Source organism: Crinia signifera, chromosome 3 (genome assembly GCF_055691185.1).
Source record: "Crinia signifera chromosome 3, ASM5569118v1, whole genome shotgun sequence".
Classification (NCBI taxonomy): domain Eukaryota; kingdom Metazoa; phylum Chordata; class Amphibia; order Anura; family Myobatrachidae; genus Crinia; species Crinia signifera.
This window is the reverse complement of record NC_139219.1, coordinates 212,228,194-212,244,075: the sequence shown is the minus strand read 5'-3', so window position 1 is coordinate 212,244,075 and position 15,882 is coordinate 212,228,194. Positions and strand designations below refer to the sequence as shown.

The 15,882-nt window shown below is 39.7% G+C and overlaps 1 protein-coding gene across 2 annotated transcripts in view; it reads right to left on the bottom strand.

Annotated features, from left to right (window-relative positions):
* The window catches only part of CSMD1 (CUB and Sushi multiple domains 1), a 1,658,539-nt gene that overhangs the window by 86,677 nt on the left and 1,555,980 nt on the right, over window positions 1-15,882 (bottom strand). For both annotated transcript variants that reach the window (XM_083177358.1, XM_083177357.1), the window contains exons 56-57: window positions 11,297-11,470; window positions 5,835-6,017 (exon numbers count right to left, since the gene is read on the bottom strand). In XM_083177358.1, coding sequence (XP_083033484.1) covers window positions 5,835-6,017; window positions 11,297-11,470 — 357 coding nt within the window. The remainder of the gene's footprint in view (window positions 1-5,834; window positions 6,018-11,296; window positions 11,471-15,882) is intronic.

Here is a 15,882-nt window from a genome sequence, read left to right as displayed (position 1 = left end):
GCAGTATGGAGAGTAGCAAAAGTGGACAGGTTTTGAGCACCTTTCAGATGACGAGCATTGGAGAGATCAGGGTGAACAGCAGTTGCAAAGTGCACCAGAAGATTTTTTCTGTTTTTTTTTTTTTTTATTGAAAGCTATAGAACACATGACATCCACAGTTGGTAGCATCATCTGTGCCACCGTCTGGTTAAACTGGTCCTACTACGGAAATCAGCGATAGATAATAATAATCTCGCTCCTTGATTGTGTTCACCAAGAGATATGCAAGGTTCAGTTGATTCATAAGTAGATAAGAGATAGCTGGCATGCAGTAAGATCGATGTATAAGTTTATAAACATTTAAATAATAATTGTCAGTGGATTTATCTTGCTAAGAGAAATTACAGATTTAATTTAAAAAATAAGTATATTCCGTTTATACCCATTAAATACAGTATAAATGAAATCTACAAAGCTTTTATGAAAACAACTGGTGAAACTTAAATAAAAATATACAGTACATAAACTGAATTAATAAACAATAATATAGTAGTAGAGGACAATATTCTCCTCTGCTTCTGTATGATTTAAAGGTATATATTATTTTTCGATTAAGAGGTAACATAAATGTCAGTGTCTTTCCTTTAAATACTAGCAATGATTTAAAAATGTGATACACTTGCCCAGCAAGCCAAACCTAGCGGTGCCTAGCAAGGGATCTCATTAGTACCATGCACAGTGTAGTTACTAATGTAGCCCTGATGAATTTTATTTCTTTAAGGATAGCTTTTTGGATTCCAGTTCAGCTCATTAATGGCAATAATTGTTCTTAGGTCACATGCTGCACATTTGCTGTCCTGTCTGAATAATAATCTGCACAAAATAATTGCTCTTCTTTAAAATGGAACACTTCACAGGAGGCTTCACTAGTTAAGTAGAACCTGTTGAGTTTTCCTGCTCTAGTTACTGGCTAGTCCATTTCAACCTCACTGAGACATGGGCACTGATTTTAATTGCTTTAAAACTTACCTAATTAACAAAACACTCCTACTGTAATTTCCTTTCAATTAGTCATATTACAACTATAAAGGTTATGCTAATCGAATCAAATGAAAAGTCAGTAAGCACAAAGTAGAAAATATCATGATTGCACATTTAAAAAAGTACACATTTTTATATCATTTGTTTTCTTTGTTTCTATTTTGAACTTGATAAAATACTATTATGTTCTCTTACTGTTAGCTCATACAATATATCATCATCTCTTATATATTTAGCTACATCTGTCAATCATTCTGTGAGTGTGTCTATAACGCTGGGCAGAGTCATAGACTAATAGCCTATCAGAGCCTCTGACTCCGCCCACACACAGCCACAGAATGACTGAGAGGCACTATAGTGCTGGCTGGGGACGGTTATAATCAGAGTCCCGCTGCCACTCCGCGGCCGGTACAGCCCCCCATCCTGCAGTCGGGAACATACTGTGGCTTTTACTGAGAGAGCCGCCGGAGCTGCCTCATCAGTCCATCCCTCCAAGCACCCCTACGCTGGCCAAGTCCCCGCCCATCCCCATCCGGACCCGCCCACCTCACCCCATCTCCCGCCGCCGCTGCTGCTGCTAATCAGCTGACCCGGCCGGGTATGTTTGTGTCTCCCTACCCTCTGCCCCACCTTCTCAACGGCCCTGAAGGGAGACACACAAGCCGAGGCTGCTGTTCGCCGCCAGCAGACCTCTCAAGTTGCACAGACTGTCACTGCTTGCAGCCGCTAACGGAACCTGCACAGCATCCAGAGCGGCTCCAGGGCGGCAGAAAAAAAGGACAGAGAACCCCCCTGCAGCATTACCCAAACTCCCCCCCGCAGCATAACTATAACCAAAAACTACCACCCACAATGTAAATCAAACCATGCACCTCACCCCCTGAAGCAGAACTATAACCATACAAATACCCCCGCTGCATAGCTCTAACCCAGAGCAAACTAGGCAATTGGCTAGGGGCATGCACACTAAGCCAAGGCTCAACTCTATTTCACACCTGCTTCCCACTACTAATCCTAGCCTGTCCCCCTATCCACACTACCACTACTCCACCCTGCCCCTTGCTCCCCTCCAGGTCTCACTGCACAATACCCACCATAACCACAACCTGCACGTCAGACTCATAGCCGCTATACTCTCAAACCCCTGGCCTCCTGAATATACAGTACCCCTTTAACTTATACAATAAATATACAGTCTCCCCACACCGCCCTTAGCCCCAGGGACATATACTACCCACCAACCCACACCAGTCACCTGCAATTTCCACACCAAACCCAATCCACCTCAACCACCCACAACACCCACGCACGCACGCACGCAGCCCTCATCCACCGACCCCACCACCTCCACTCACAACACTCCCACATCCACCACATAAAACACCCCACCCGGCCCTCCTGCACAAACCATATTTCATGCAATAAAGGCATTTACAGGTTACAGGGGCAGAGCCCCTTACAACGGTGTGAAGAGCACCCGTAGGGTGCGATTAATCACGTAGTACTCTATATTTGGTTTATGCTAATATATAATACATGTATATAATACATGTTTTATAGATTGTGTAATGCTTTGTGAAATATTCTATTATTTTTAATAATAATATTAATGAGGCAGTTACAATAGGTGAAGGGCTTGTGTTGGCTTTGTTAAGATGAGTTTGACTCATTAGAGGAAATGTATGAAATAACCAGAAAGTGTTGTTTAAATACATTGTATAAAGAAATGTTAGTAGATTTTTTGTACCTCTCCACTTTTGTCAGGAGCTTCCAACTACAATAACCAATAAACATGTTTTCATCATTTCTGTTTGCATAAATAGGACAGATAATTGTAGACCCAGAGAAATCAATAAAATTATCTGTGCAAGAAATTCTGAATACATGATCTTTTGGGGGTATTGAGGAACATAACCGAAAACCCATAAAGTTTGTCATAAAATAAGCCTAACTTGCAATCCACAATATTGTGCACCCTAAGTACTGTCACAGTTATCAGTTGCTTCAGGGGAGACAAAGTATTCCAAAAACATACTCTACTGCTTTGTGCTTTTATGGTGGAGGGTTAAGTGATACAGTGAAAAGGCAGTAATGTGCTTTGGCATTGGAGGAGGTAGTAGGGGAACAGATTGTGACCACAAAATTCCCACTGGGGGAATGGGGATAATGCCACTGAGGAACTACACTTATTACACTCAGCAATTGATCAGGAGGTCAAAGATCAAAGGTACTTATCAGAACATTGCTATTAAGGGATCACGCCATTTGAAAGAGGGGACTCCAAGATGGAGATCTTCCCCCATCCAGTGACTCCACATTATTTATTTATTTAATGTTTGGGGTTATTGTCTGATGTTCACCAAATTCACCACATGCTATTTTTTTTAGTTTGAAAGAAAGGACTACCCAGCATTACTTTTTATTAAAACAGTGACTACAATGTGTACAACAAGATTTTTCCTGTAGTAATCAGAACCAGGGAGTTTGGGTAAGGTGATTTTTGTAAAAAAAAAATTGCCCCCATTTTAGCTTTCAATTTTTTGTATAACTGATAGTAGAATGTTACTTGACTGAAGCTGACACTTTGCATCATCAATTTTATCAGATAGTATGATAGGAACAGTCTACACATTTTCAAGATTATAGCCTATATCCTGACCAGGGATATTTTAGGATATGAACTGGGTTACATAGCAACATTTTTCTACTATTACTAGTTTTATTTCCTGCAATTAAAAATCTCTTTAGTTGAAGTCTGAAGATTGGCAGTATGACAGTAATCTTCTAAGATTTGAATAAATATTGTACAATTTGAACACATTTCTTCCTATACTGGATCTGTGCAAATATACTTATTTGCCTTTGTGATGTGCTCAACAATTTTTTCCTAGCTGTTTCGAGGTTAAACTACTATTTTAATTTTAGGATTCAAACAATGACACAAATTTAAATAGTGTGACATTATTTTAAAATGTGCCTAAAGTCTAATGACATACTCATTAAAATAAGAGACTGTATTCTTATCAGCCACTGTTAATATAATGATTATAATAATAGAAATCTTACGTTTTAAGGATCGCTTCAGGCATAACTGATAGCAATTAAACCATTATGTCAAGCAGTACTATAGTGCGTTGATTATCTAAGCTCTAAAAAGGTGTCTGCGCTTTGTTTTATATTCTTGCCTCTTTACAAGTTGTGAAACTATATATTATATCACCCACATATAGTATAAGTACCTATTTTCACAAATCTCTAAACTGTGGTGTAAACGTATAATTGGCTTTTTTTTTAACCTTCTTTAAAAAATTATTTGAATTTGCAAACAAGAATACATCAGTACTCCTTAAATTAACATTTCCATACTATTCCATACTTATTCTGATTGAGTCTGGCGGCTGCGTGTTCGGTCGGACGGCCGATGTTTTGTGTTTGTGCATGTGCAGAGGCATTTCTGCGCATGTGCGAACGCCACGCACGTCCGAATACGGTGTGAATTCCGTACAGAAAATGATTGGTCAGAACAATCCAAACAGGGGGTGGAGAGGGGCATGAAGGGCTGTTTGGGCTCATTACCATGTGCGTACGCCCCGCATTTCATGTGCGTTCCCATGAAAATGCTAATCCGGCCGTGATGCACATGTGGGGGGCGGACAGCTGAAATAGCCGGATGCCAGCTGCCCGTCCATATCCCTTCTTTCGCATGGAGAAATGTCCGAGTGGTCTGGAGCACTCGGAGCTGTCTGACCGCTCTGTCCATCATTCGATGGTCGGCAACCATCGGAGGATGGGGGAGGTTCCCACAGATGGGGGAGTTGTTCACATGAAACATCCACTTGCGGTCCGTTTGCTCAGCGTCTTACCGCATTCGGACAGTGTGAGCGATCCATATGGTAGGCGAAAACACTCGTTGGTCGTCTGAGAATACGCATGCATCCGAGTCAACTAGAATAAGGGCCTATATTCTGTCCATCTAACAATATAATAATTACAGTTTGCTCTAGGAGGTGCTGTTTTGTATAGCAAAATATTTATAGGTTATCCTATATCCACCTTTAAGCTTATTTAAGCATCATGTGATGTATAAAGAAATTTAATTTCTGAGATTGTAATTTTTAGGGCGGTATTCAATTCTGGCCGCAATTTCCGCCAGTGGAAATAGTGCTGTCACCTATTCAATGCTGCCATTACTGACAGCATTGAAGGCAGTTTCCGACAAAACAGATCTGACTTTAAAACATGTCGGATTTGTGCTGTCGGAAATGGCCACAGATTTAAGTGAGTGCTCAAATGCTGCCTGGCATTAGACTGCATATACCATGATCCAGCCTATCCTGATCCTGGGATTGGCCACCCTATGTGCAATGTATATGTGTATTGTTCAACCTTAACTACTATGTAACTATGTGTGTATATACAGTACCAGTCCAGCCATATTGCAAAGGTAAAAAAGTGATTTGTGAGACTTAGAGGTACAGTCAAGCATGGGGGGTTGGAAATCTTGTTGTATGGAGGAATAGTTAAGGTGTGACCTTTAACAGTGGAACTTCTATGTATTTGCATCACAGCACATGATTGGCAGCATAGCATCTACTACTATTTCAGCATGCCCTGATGCATTCACAATGTGATTTAGCTACAGCAAAGCTGTATGTACTGTACCTGTCTGGCAACACTTTACTGATAAAGTCAGTTAACTATTAGAGTATATGGTATCTTTATAACAGTATATGCCTAAATCTTGCACAAAATATTTTATCTTGTAAACTAAAGATTTTCGGGCTTATATAAATATATATGCATTTTGTACTTACCTTCACAGGAAGGTTGTATTCCCGACCATGAGCCATTCAATAAACATGATCTCTCTGCAGATCCTATGAGTGTGTATCCCATTTCACAATGAAAGCGAAGCAAACTTTTTATTTTGAATTCATTTCCAAGGCGAGACCCATGGGCTGGGATCCCAGGATCACCACAGGTTCCAGGATTATTTCCTTAAATGATAGTTAAAATAAATGAATTATTTGCCTATCATCCTTAAAACAAGTTAATAACTGAGCAGACAAGTGGACCAAGATATATTATGATTATGAAGTTGTTATGTCCTTGGGACCATAGAAACAATGTAGTATAAAATATTGGTAGACTATTTACTGATATATTTTGTGGAAAAAAGTGCTATGTCCAAGTCTTAAGTTCTAGAATCCTCATGCTTGCCCAATAACAGTTAATAATTAATTTAGCTTAGTTGTCCATTAACTAAATTGAAAATGCCATATATGAGGAAAAACAACAGTTATTTAATCTTACCATTAATGTCCACCAAATTTTTGATAAAAAGTGATATCCAATTAACAAAAGCCATCAAAGCTAGTCACATACACAGCTCTAGCACACTGTGGCGTAACTACTATCATACACTCAGTGGGTTATTCAGATCTATTAGTAGAGCTGCAATTTCTCAGGGAAACAATTATTGATCAAGAGCACATGCGTACATATCATGGCATGCATGCATGAAACCATTACACAAAAAAGCATGTATTTTTGATCGCTAGCTGTTTGCAAGTTGATTGACAGGATGCCAGCATTTGGGGGTGGGAACCAGCCATTTCTGGAAGTTTAAGTGAAAACAAGGACATGTCAAAGTGTTTTCAGAGAAGGCATGTGACGTCAGCTCCGGCCTTTCCTTCGCACTGGCCAAGTAGGTCATGGATTGCGCACAGACTGTAAAAAATCGATTGATGGTGAATGAGTTACTGATGGATGTGCAGTTATTTGCTGATCTGCAATATTTTCACAAGCATTTCACAGCTGTGCACAGGGCAGGATTTCTCACTGGTGAGCAAATATCGGTACTTATGTAGTATCTGGGCGTCCGATTTAGAAATCGGATCGGATCGCATCGCATCGCATGCGACCAAATCGTATGTGATGCGATGGTCAAGATTTTTCCATAGGATTCAATGTTAAAATGGTCTGAGTCCATTTTAACATAGAATTCAATGGGAAAAAGGGGTCCTTTTCCTTTCCCCACTATCCAAGTGGGCATGGAGTTGGATATAAACCTGTGGTGAGCGTAGCGAGCCACCGAGCCCGAAGCGTGGCGAGCGTAGCGAGCCCCGCGAGGGGACACAGAATACTTTTTAAGAAATATGCGTTCGCTCGCCACGCTTCGGGCTCGGTGGCTCGCTGCGCTCGCCACGCTATATAAAATCAACTCTATGCTCACTTGGATAGTGGGGAAATGAACAGGACCTTCTTAACATTGAATCCTATGCAAAATCGCATCGAATCGCATCGCATCGCATCTGATTGTATGCCCTAAGGTAAGGCATACAATCACAAAATCGGCAGCCCAGATACTACATAAGTACCCAAATATCTGATCGCAGGGATCTGCAAAGAAAGCCCCCTTACTTTTATCACAAGTCAGCAAAAAGTTGTAAAACTAGGCATGACTATGTGCTTGAAGGAACCAATTACTGTAACTAGAAAGAAACCAATGTGCCCAGATTATCCAATCATGGGATGTAAAAAACAAAAAAACTAAATATGTTTGCTCTGGAAGGATGCCGTTTTTTAAATTTAATAAATGATCCTCATTGTGTATAGTGGCACTTATATTAGAGAGTACTTATTGTGTGAGCACTATTAATTACACTTTGTATGGCTTCACAAACATCCAGTCTTTACAGAACATTTTTATTATCTGGTTGCTAATAAAGTTATATATACATGCTTTGATCCATCCATGCTGTTAAAAATAAAATATAACACAATTAAATACAATAATGTCTGCTTTCTCTAAGGACCAACCAGACAGCATGCAGTATAGAATAATTTAAGTGTGCATACATTTATTTATTGCATATACAGTACTTGGCATCTACCCCTAATTTCCCAGAACAGTCACAGGTTTAATGATTTGTCCCTAAAAAGTTTGTTCCTGGAGATGTTTTTATTTTTTAGCATTGATCAGCCTATTTTAATAGGTCCTCTGGTCCCCAACAGCCTTCAGTAATACCCAAAGCACTCTACTGTGTCCAATAGTATTTTATTATGGTATAATAAATACTGCTGTACCAAAGTTAGCAACATGTAAAGGTTCCAAACAGAATTAAATGTATCTGAGCTAAAGTAAGGCCGAGACATCCTATACTAAATATGAAAAAAATTAAACGGATGTTCCTTCAAGGTTTTTTTATTAAAATAATAGGGATAATGGTTCTCTGTGATTGCTAATGCCAGGAATAAAAACAGATGGAACCTTAGAAAATACATTTGGTAATGTTACTAGTATCTTTGTTGAATATGGTATTAGGTATCCTAAAGTTACAGTGTTAGTACTTTATTTGTTTTCCTATTTTCTTTATTTTTGTATTACGTAAATAGAGTTTATACCATTGGTTCCCAACCATGGTCCTCAAGAACACATAACAGTGCACATTTTCCATATCTCCAAACACAATTGCAAGTTAAATAATTAGCTCTACCTGTGTATCTTTTTAAAATTTGTCTGAATAATGAGTGCACCTGTGCAACTGACGGGTACACATACACTGTTTGGGTACGTAAGGACCAGGGTTGGAACCACAGGTTTACATTTAGGAACACAAAAACCAAGTAAACTTGGAAAAGCACAGGCACTTCTTAAGACTCTTTACTTCCAGCTGCTGTATTAAAAAGGGGATGGTCAATCCCGCCGTTATATTGCATATTTTGAGTAATGATTAAATAGACTCAAGGGATGAAAAAGTTGACATTTATTTCTGTTAATAGGATTAATGGTTGTTTGTCAACAGTAAAAACATGAATTTAAAGTCAATATGGTTATTATATAGGAAATCAAAAGTTATACAACCCCTCTCAATTTGTGGGTCAGCTAATATGTTTTTATTTAGAGTAGTTGAGTATGGACACAGTACTGTATGGAGATGATAGGTCCCAAATGCAAAACAATCCACTCACTATACAGGGTTCAGTGTGGAATGAACCCAGGCTTGAGAGGGAAGATTTACCTGGAGTGGTGATTGATAGGCTTGGTAGATGTTAGACCTTCTGGAAACAAAGTACTCACCTCTTTAGATGTATTGAAGTCCTGAAGTCTGTGGTCAAATGTTCTAATATCCAAGTTCCGCAGCCATGTGGGATGCAGGACAAATTCAGAGGTTTTTTAAAGGTGTAATCATTTACAAGGCATGAGTTTTGCCTTACAAATGATTGACCAGAAACTCAGAGGCTATTGTATTTCACCACTAGTCTGGGTATTGGTGATGCTGGAAGTCCATTTTTCCAAAATGAGAGTGGGGTACACCTGACACATTTTGCTGGGTTACCTCGATTTACTTGAATCAAGTACTGCTTCTTGGTTTCACATTCAATAGTTGATACTAATATGTATAACTTATTGCTGTTTTTAATGACTCAAGAAGTGGTATATTTGGCTATTATCATAATACCCATGAGTTTTGTGTCCAAAGGGTAGGGAAGTAACTGATAGGATTAATGTAAGATGTTTTACTCAAACTGTATAAATATTAGCACCACATGCAAGACAATTGAATTTTGGAGGTGCACCCATGAGATTAAAATAGTGTGTAGAAAGAGAAGAGAAAGAACACCATTAGTTGGGGGGTGGTAGAGCAGGTTGGGAATGGCAGATATTGAACCCTCTAATTACCCATATACTGTAGAGAGTGTACATCAGTATTCTATCATGTGAATTTGCTGATGAGTCTATGCCTAGGTTGGGAGTAAATGAAAGGGTACTTGTTTCCTAGAACGGCCACAATCGTGAGTGATCGTGGCTCTTAATTAAGGGACACGATCCTCACGATGTGGCCGATTTTTTACAATTTTTTCCTTTTGAATGACAGAAATCGGGTCAATCGGTCGGTCGCGACCAATTAAAATCGGCCGCGATGCGACCGACCGATTCACCCGATTTTTCCATAGACTTCAATGTTAAAAAATCTTTTAACATTGAAATCGGGAGGATCGCGTCGGTCTTGTGCCATTATAATGGCACAAGATTAGATGGAATGATAAAAAAGGTGAAATGGGCCAATATGACCCATTTCACATTTTTTATGTGCCCGCCATGACCCCACGATAGACGTCAACCCGAAGCGTGGCGAGCGCAGCGAGCCCGCGAGGGGCGGCGGTACGCGTCCTCCGACCTTTTCATTCCCCTACTATCCACGTCGGCGTGGAATTGAGAATATATAGTGTGGCGAGCGCAGCGAGCCACCGAGCCCGAAGCGTGGCGAGCGCAGCGAGCCCCGCGAGGGGACGCGTATACCTGTGAAGTTATACGCGTCCCCTCGCGGGGCTCGCTGCGCTCGCCACGGGCTCGGTGGCTCGCTGCGCTCGCCACACTATATATTCTCAACTCCACGCCGACGTGGATAGTAGGGGAATGAAAAGGTCGGAGGACGCGCACCGCCGCCCCTCGCGGGCTCGCTGCGCTCCCCACGCTTCGGGTTGACGTCTATCGTGGGGTCTAGCCCACTTAGTAACATTTGGGGGGGCAATTGAAAAAAATCGGGTGAAAAAAAAAAAAAAACGGGTGAAAAATCGGTCGGTCGGATCGGTCGCATCGCATGCGACCAAATCGCATGCGATGCGATCGATCCGATTTTTTATCTTCCGACCACAACGATCTAAATCGTTGTGGCCGTGCTAGGAAACAAGTACCAATGAAAGTATTCCTATTTGCCTCTGTGGGCTAATATGAATTCCCCCAGAAAATTCTCTGGTCATAGATTTGCTGCATACAATGATTTACAGTGTGTGAGGTGAAAATTTGCTTCCCCAAAGCTTTTATCTATCCACCCATATACATGTCAATGCAACAGTATATATTGCATACAGTATGTAATGGTGGTATATTGTGATACAAAGCCTAGCCTCAAACGCACACAGCTCTTTTGGTTTGTGCAACTTGTACAGTGATTTTGACACAATACCTTTATAAAAAAGTACATATGTTTGTGTACGTGTGTGTTTGTGAATACTTGTAAAACTTGAATGGTATTGCCAAGGGGAACAAAGAATCCACACAGAATTAGAAAAAAAAAATACAACATATATATTACATTACCTGTTCTTTGGACAAAACACTTATAGGAAATTACTTTCTATACATAATAGATTATACTTTGGGAATCCATTACTATACATAATAGATTATACTCTGACAGAAAAGCTGTAAATGCTAAATAAATCACAACTGCAGGAAAATATGTGCTACATAGTTTTGACAGTATACCTGAGCAATGAGGCAGTGTTCCACTCCAGCGACTGTCCTCCTGGCAAACTCTAGTTGAATTTCCTATAAGTATATGAGATCCAGTGCACGTGTAATGGAGTCTTGACCCATATGTAAATGTATCTCCACTTAGAACAGCATTAGCCGGAACTCCAGGATGACCACATGATATTACTGTAAAAAGTAAATCATTGGTCAATAAATGTAGTAACATAAAAATATGTTAACCCCTTTTTTTTTTACTATATATCCTCTATCTATCTATCTATCTATCTATCTATCTATCTATCTATCTATCTATCTATCTATCTGGGTGTGGATCGTATTGTCGACACAACTTAGGTTGACAGTCATTAGGTCGACACCGTTGAGTCAACAGGTGGCAAGGTCGACATGGGTGAAGGTCGACAGGTGGCACGGTCAACATGGGACAAGGTAGACATGGTTTTAGGTCGACAGCATTAGGTCGACAGGTTGTTTTACTGTTTTTGACCCGAATGTCGACACAGTCGACATGGACACAGTTTGAAGTCAACCGCAAACTATTTTATTCTCCCACCACGCCCTAGTGGATGGTAAGGCATGAAATAGCACCTGTCGGAACATGTCGGCTCAAAAAACAGTAAGAAAACCCATGTCGACCTTCCGACCTGGCAACATAACCCATGTCAACCTAACACTGTGTCTAAATAAAACCATGTCGACCTTGACAACTGTCGACCTTCACCCATGTCAACCTAGACACCTGTCAACCTTGCCACCTGTTGACCCAATAGTGTCGACCTTAAGACTGTCGACTTAAGTGGTGTCGACAATACGACCGTATCCCATCTATCTATCTATCTATCTGTTTCTAAAAGTGAGAGAGATGAAGAAGGAGGGAGAAATTATTATATTTTTAAGTTGGATTCTTCATTTTACAGAGTTTATTGATATTAATAACCTATCATTATCCTTCACACTTCATAAGTATTCGCAACAAATTAATTAAATTAGTTAACAAATTACCTGCTTGGAAAACAATATCCCCAATTACAGAGCAAGGTGTTATGGGCTCCTTACTCTTTAAATTCAGGAAAAACAATGATGTTTGCCTTATTATAGCAATTCTTGCATTACACCTTAACAACACTAACATTCTGCATTAAATTGATCTCACAGTTCTCTATGGAGACAGATATTTGGCCTTTTCAACAAGCTCCCACAATCATAGTTTTCAGAATGCTCTTTGATACATAATGCTGAAGATGGTGTTTGTTGGTCTTACAGCAGCACCATATAGGTAGTTTTGTGTGCAGAGCTTGTATATTCTCCCCATGTTTGCGGAGTACATGTGGTAGGAAACATAGATTGTAAGCTCCACTGGGGCAGGGATGGATGTGAATATTCAAATATTCTCCGTAAAGCGCTGCAGAATAATAAAAAAATAATAAAAATATCTATAGTTAAAGTTATACTGTATCTATCACTTTACTGTAAACTCCTCACCAAATCATCTAAGTATCTTATGGAAGCCACTTTCACGGCATGAGTTTACTTGTTACATACAGTAGCTAGGGTAAGTTATTTGTTATTGCTAGTAATAAACATGACAGTTAACATTCAAAAGTGTGAATATCAATAAAGAGGCCCCTAGGAGTAAACACAAGGTTTGAGAGTTGTTAGAAGAGTTGAAGAACCTAAATGTCGTATTCATAAATGGATACTCGGAATTGAAGTTGTACACATCGGAAGAGCATAAGACTGCTTGGATTGTAAACATTAAATATAATTGATCATTGTTATCTTTGTTATTTGGAAGCCTTTTAATTTGTTTTGTAAAGATGGATTTGTTTATCATTTATGTATTATGAATCAAAAAAAGAATAACAGTTTTAAAAAAACACTTTAAAAAAAAGCAGACACATTTTTGAATGTACTTTTTATTTTTATATGCAGAAGCAAAATTCACTAGAAGCAATTACGGCGTTAAATTACTAATGAGAATGTTTTTCAACTACTGTAAATAATTTTCCAAGGGACATTTATATTCCCTGCAACTCTTATATTTATATCTTAATGACTACAGGTAGATTGAGAGATAGCACAAGGGGAAAGTAAAAATAATTTAATTGTTTATTTCCTCAGACCTCATTTTCGTAACAATTGCTCCAAGAGCAAACAGTGATCATTTGACAAGGAAAAATAAAATCCACAAAATTGAATGCAGGATCTAACAATCTTGTTCCTTTTTTTATTATTAGCCTTTGCACATTTTCTAAATAATAATAAAAAAAAATCCCAATTGCAACAAGTAAACACTTCCAATATTTCATCCCTTATGTTTTAATTCAATAGTTTCCTTCCTCTCGGGCAGTATCCAAGGCTGCAGTAAATCATGTCTCTTCCATACTGTATTTCTACCGTTACAAGAATCTTAAATAGAGAACACTTTTAAAGAAATTACAGAGAGCAAAACAACTCTTCCATTCCCCTAGGAATCTCCCGAACTGTCTACGTGTTGTCCAATTGTTTTATTTTGTCTTTCTGTATAGTTTATCCCTGCAATTGAGTCATTCTAGCAGCATAAACTATATATTTACTTGAAATGGTATTATAACTCATCCAAACTTATGTTTTCCAAATATTACTTATTTGAAAAGAATGTTTCAAGGTCAGATGTGCTGAAGTTGCGGAAGACTTTGCCTTTGGAACTGAATGTATAACATATTTATTACATATAACCTTTAAACAACATCTATTTTCTTAAAAAAAAAAAAGATTCAATGCCCTTATCTTTTAAAAACAAGATAAAACAGTTTAAAGGCTCTTTTAACTTACAGTCTCCAGTGTTTTTTTTGTGCTGTGGAGGCAGTGCAGAATTTCAGCACTTAGTGGGCCGGATACAGAGGTGTATGCAGTTTAGATTCATTTGTAAGTAGCTGATGTTTTGTCTACTGCGCATGCATTTGAGTTGCACCATGCATGTGCCACGATGGTCTTGAGATGACGGTTGCAGTGTGGACTTAGTTGCATGGTGATTGACAGCCAGTTACCATTTGGAGGAAGTACTGTAGCAGTAGGTATTGCAAATATGCAGCTTTGGTGCAACCATAAAAACAGCGGTGGGTGTCTCTGTACAAAAGACTTGTTTTGTGACATTTTCATATTTTCTTTTGAGCTACACTGATGCAATTTGCGCCCACCTCTGAGAAATAGGTGCTGATTTAAGAATAGATTTGAAAATAACTAGTGATGAGTGCATCTGGACTTCTATAATCTGGATGCTAATCGAATAGTCAAATTCGAGCTGCAATCCGAGCCCAGGTTTTCCCGCCAGGCTCGGATCGCAGAATGAGGCAAAACATCATCATACTACCACCTGATTCTCGCAAGATCTGTAATCATATTATTCCCCGCAATGTGCCGCCATCTTCACTCCGGCATTGGAGAGGGTTGAGGGAGATTGTGTCTCTGTGTCTCTCTGGGAAACTGGTGTGGGGTGTCCTGTGGTGTCCCATGCAGTCCAGTCCTGTCATACTGTGCTGTCTGCTGCCAGTGCAGCTGTCCTGTTCTGTCTATTGTTGGTGTCCAGTGCTGCTGTATAAGTCCAATGCAGTGGTGCTGTCTAGTGCTGCCATTAAGCTCAGTGGTACTGTTGTTAAGTCCAGTGGTACTGCCGTTAAGTCCTGTAGTACTGCCGTTAAGTCCAGTGGTACTTCTGTAAAGTCCAGCAGCACTGCCAAAAAGTCCAGTGGTAATGCCGACAGCTGCATAAGTCTAGTAACAGTCCACTGGTACTGCCGGTTAGAAATTTGGAGGATAAAATAGTGAAAGAACAAGAACCACTTCCTCCTAGTGCTGAAGCTGCTGCCACTAGTCATGACATAGAATATGAAATGCCATCAACATCATCTGCCAAGGCCAATGCCCATTGTCATTGTAGAGGACATGTAAAAGCCAAAATACCTAAGTTTAATATCACAAAGAAAATACATTTATGAAAATTGTTTGAGGATAAACATAAGCTTGCCAATATGCCATTTATCACAAGGAGTGGCAAGGAATAGCTAAGGCCCTGGTTTATGTTCATCACCAGTGGTTCAGCTTCACACAATGATCTAAGCCCCCCTTCTTCCCAATCTAGAAAAGTTAAGAGAGTTAAGCTGTCGTCGAAAACACAGCAAACAGCTGTGCCTTCTAAAGACATGTTATCACAAATCCCCAAGGAGAGTCCAAGGGTGTTGGTGGTTGTGATGCCTGACCTTCTCATCACTGTATGGGAAAGGTGACTCCTTCCACCATTTGCACACCCTCTGCAAGTGCTGGAAGTAGCACCCCCAATTCACTTTCTGATGATATTGTAATTGAAGATGTGACTGATGAAGTATACCAGGATGAGTTGGATATGGAGTAGTTGGCGCTAAACAGGAAGTTGACAGGGAGCATTCTGATAGTAATGTGGTTTGACACTGGGTGGGGGCAGTTGTTGTCCATTTGAGGAAAAAGCCCATCGTCATGCCTGGGAAGAAGTCCAATAAATCCACTTCTTCTGCCTGGAATTATTTTTTACCCAAATCCGGACAAAATTAGTATTGCCATATGTA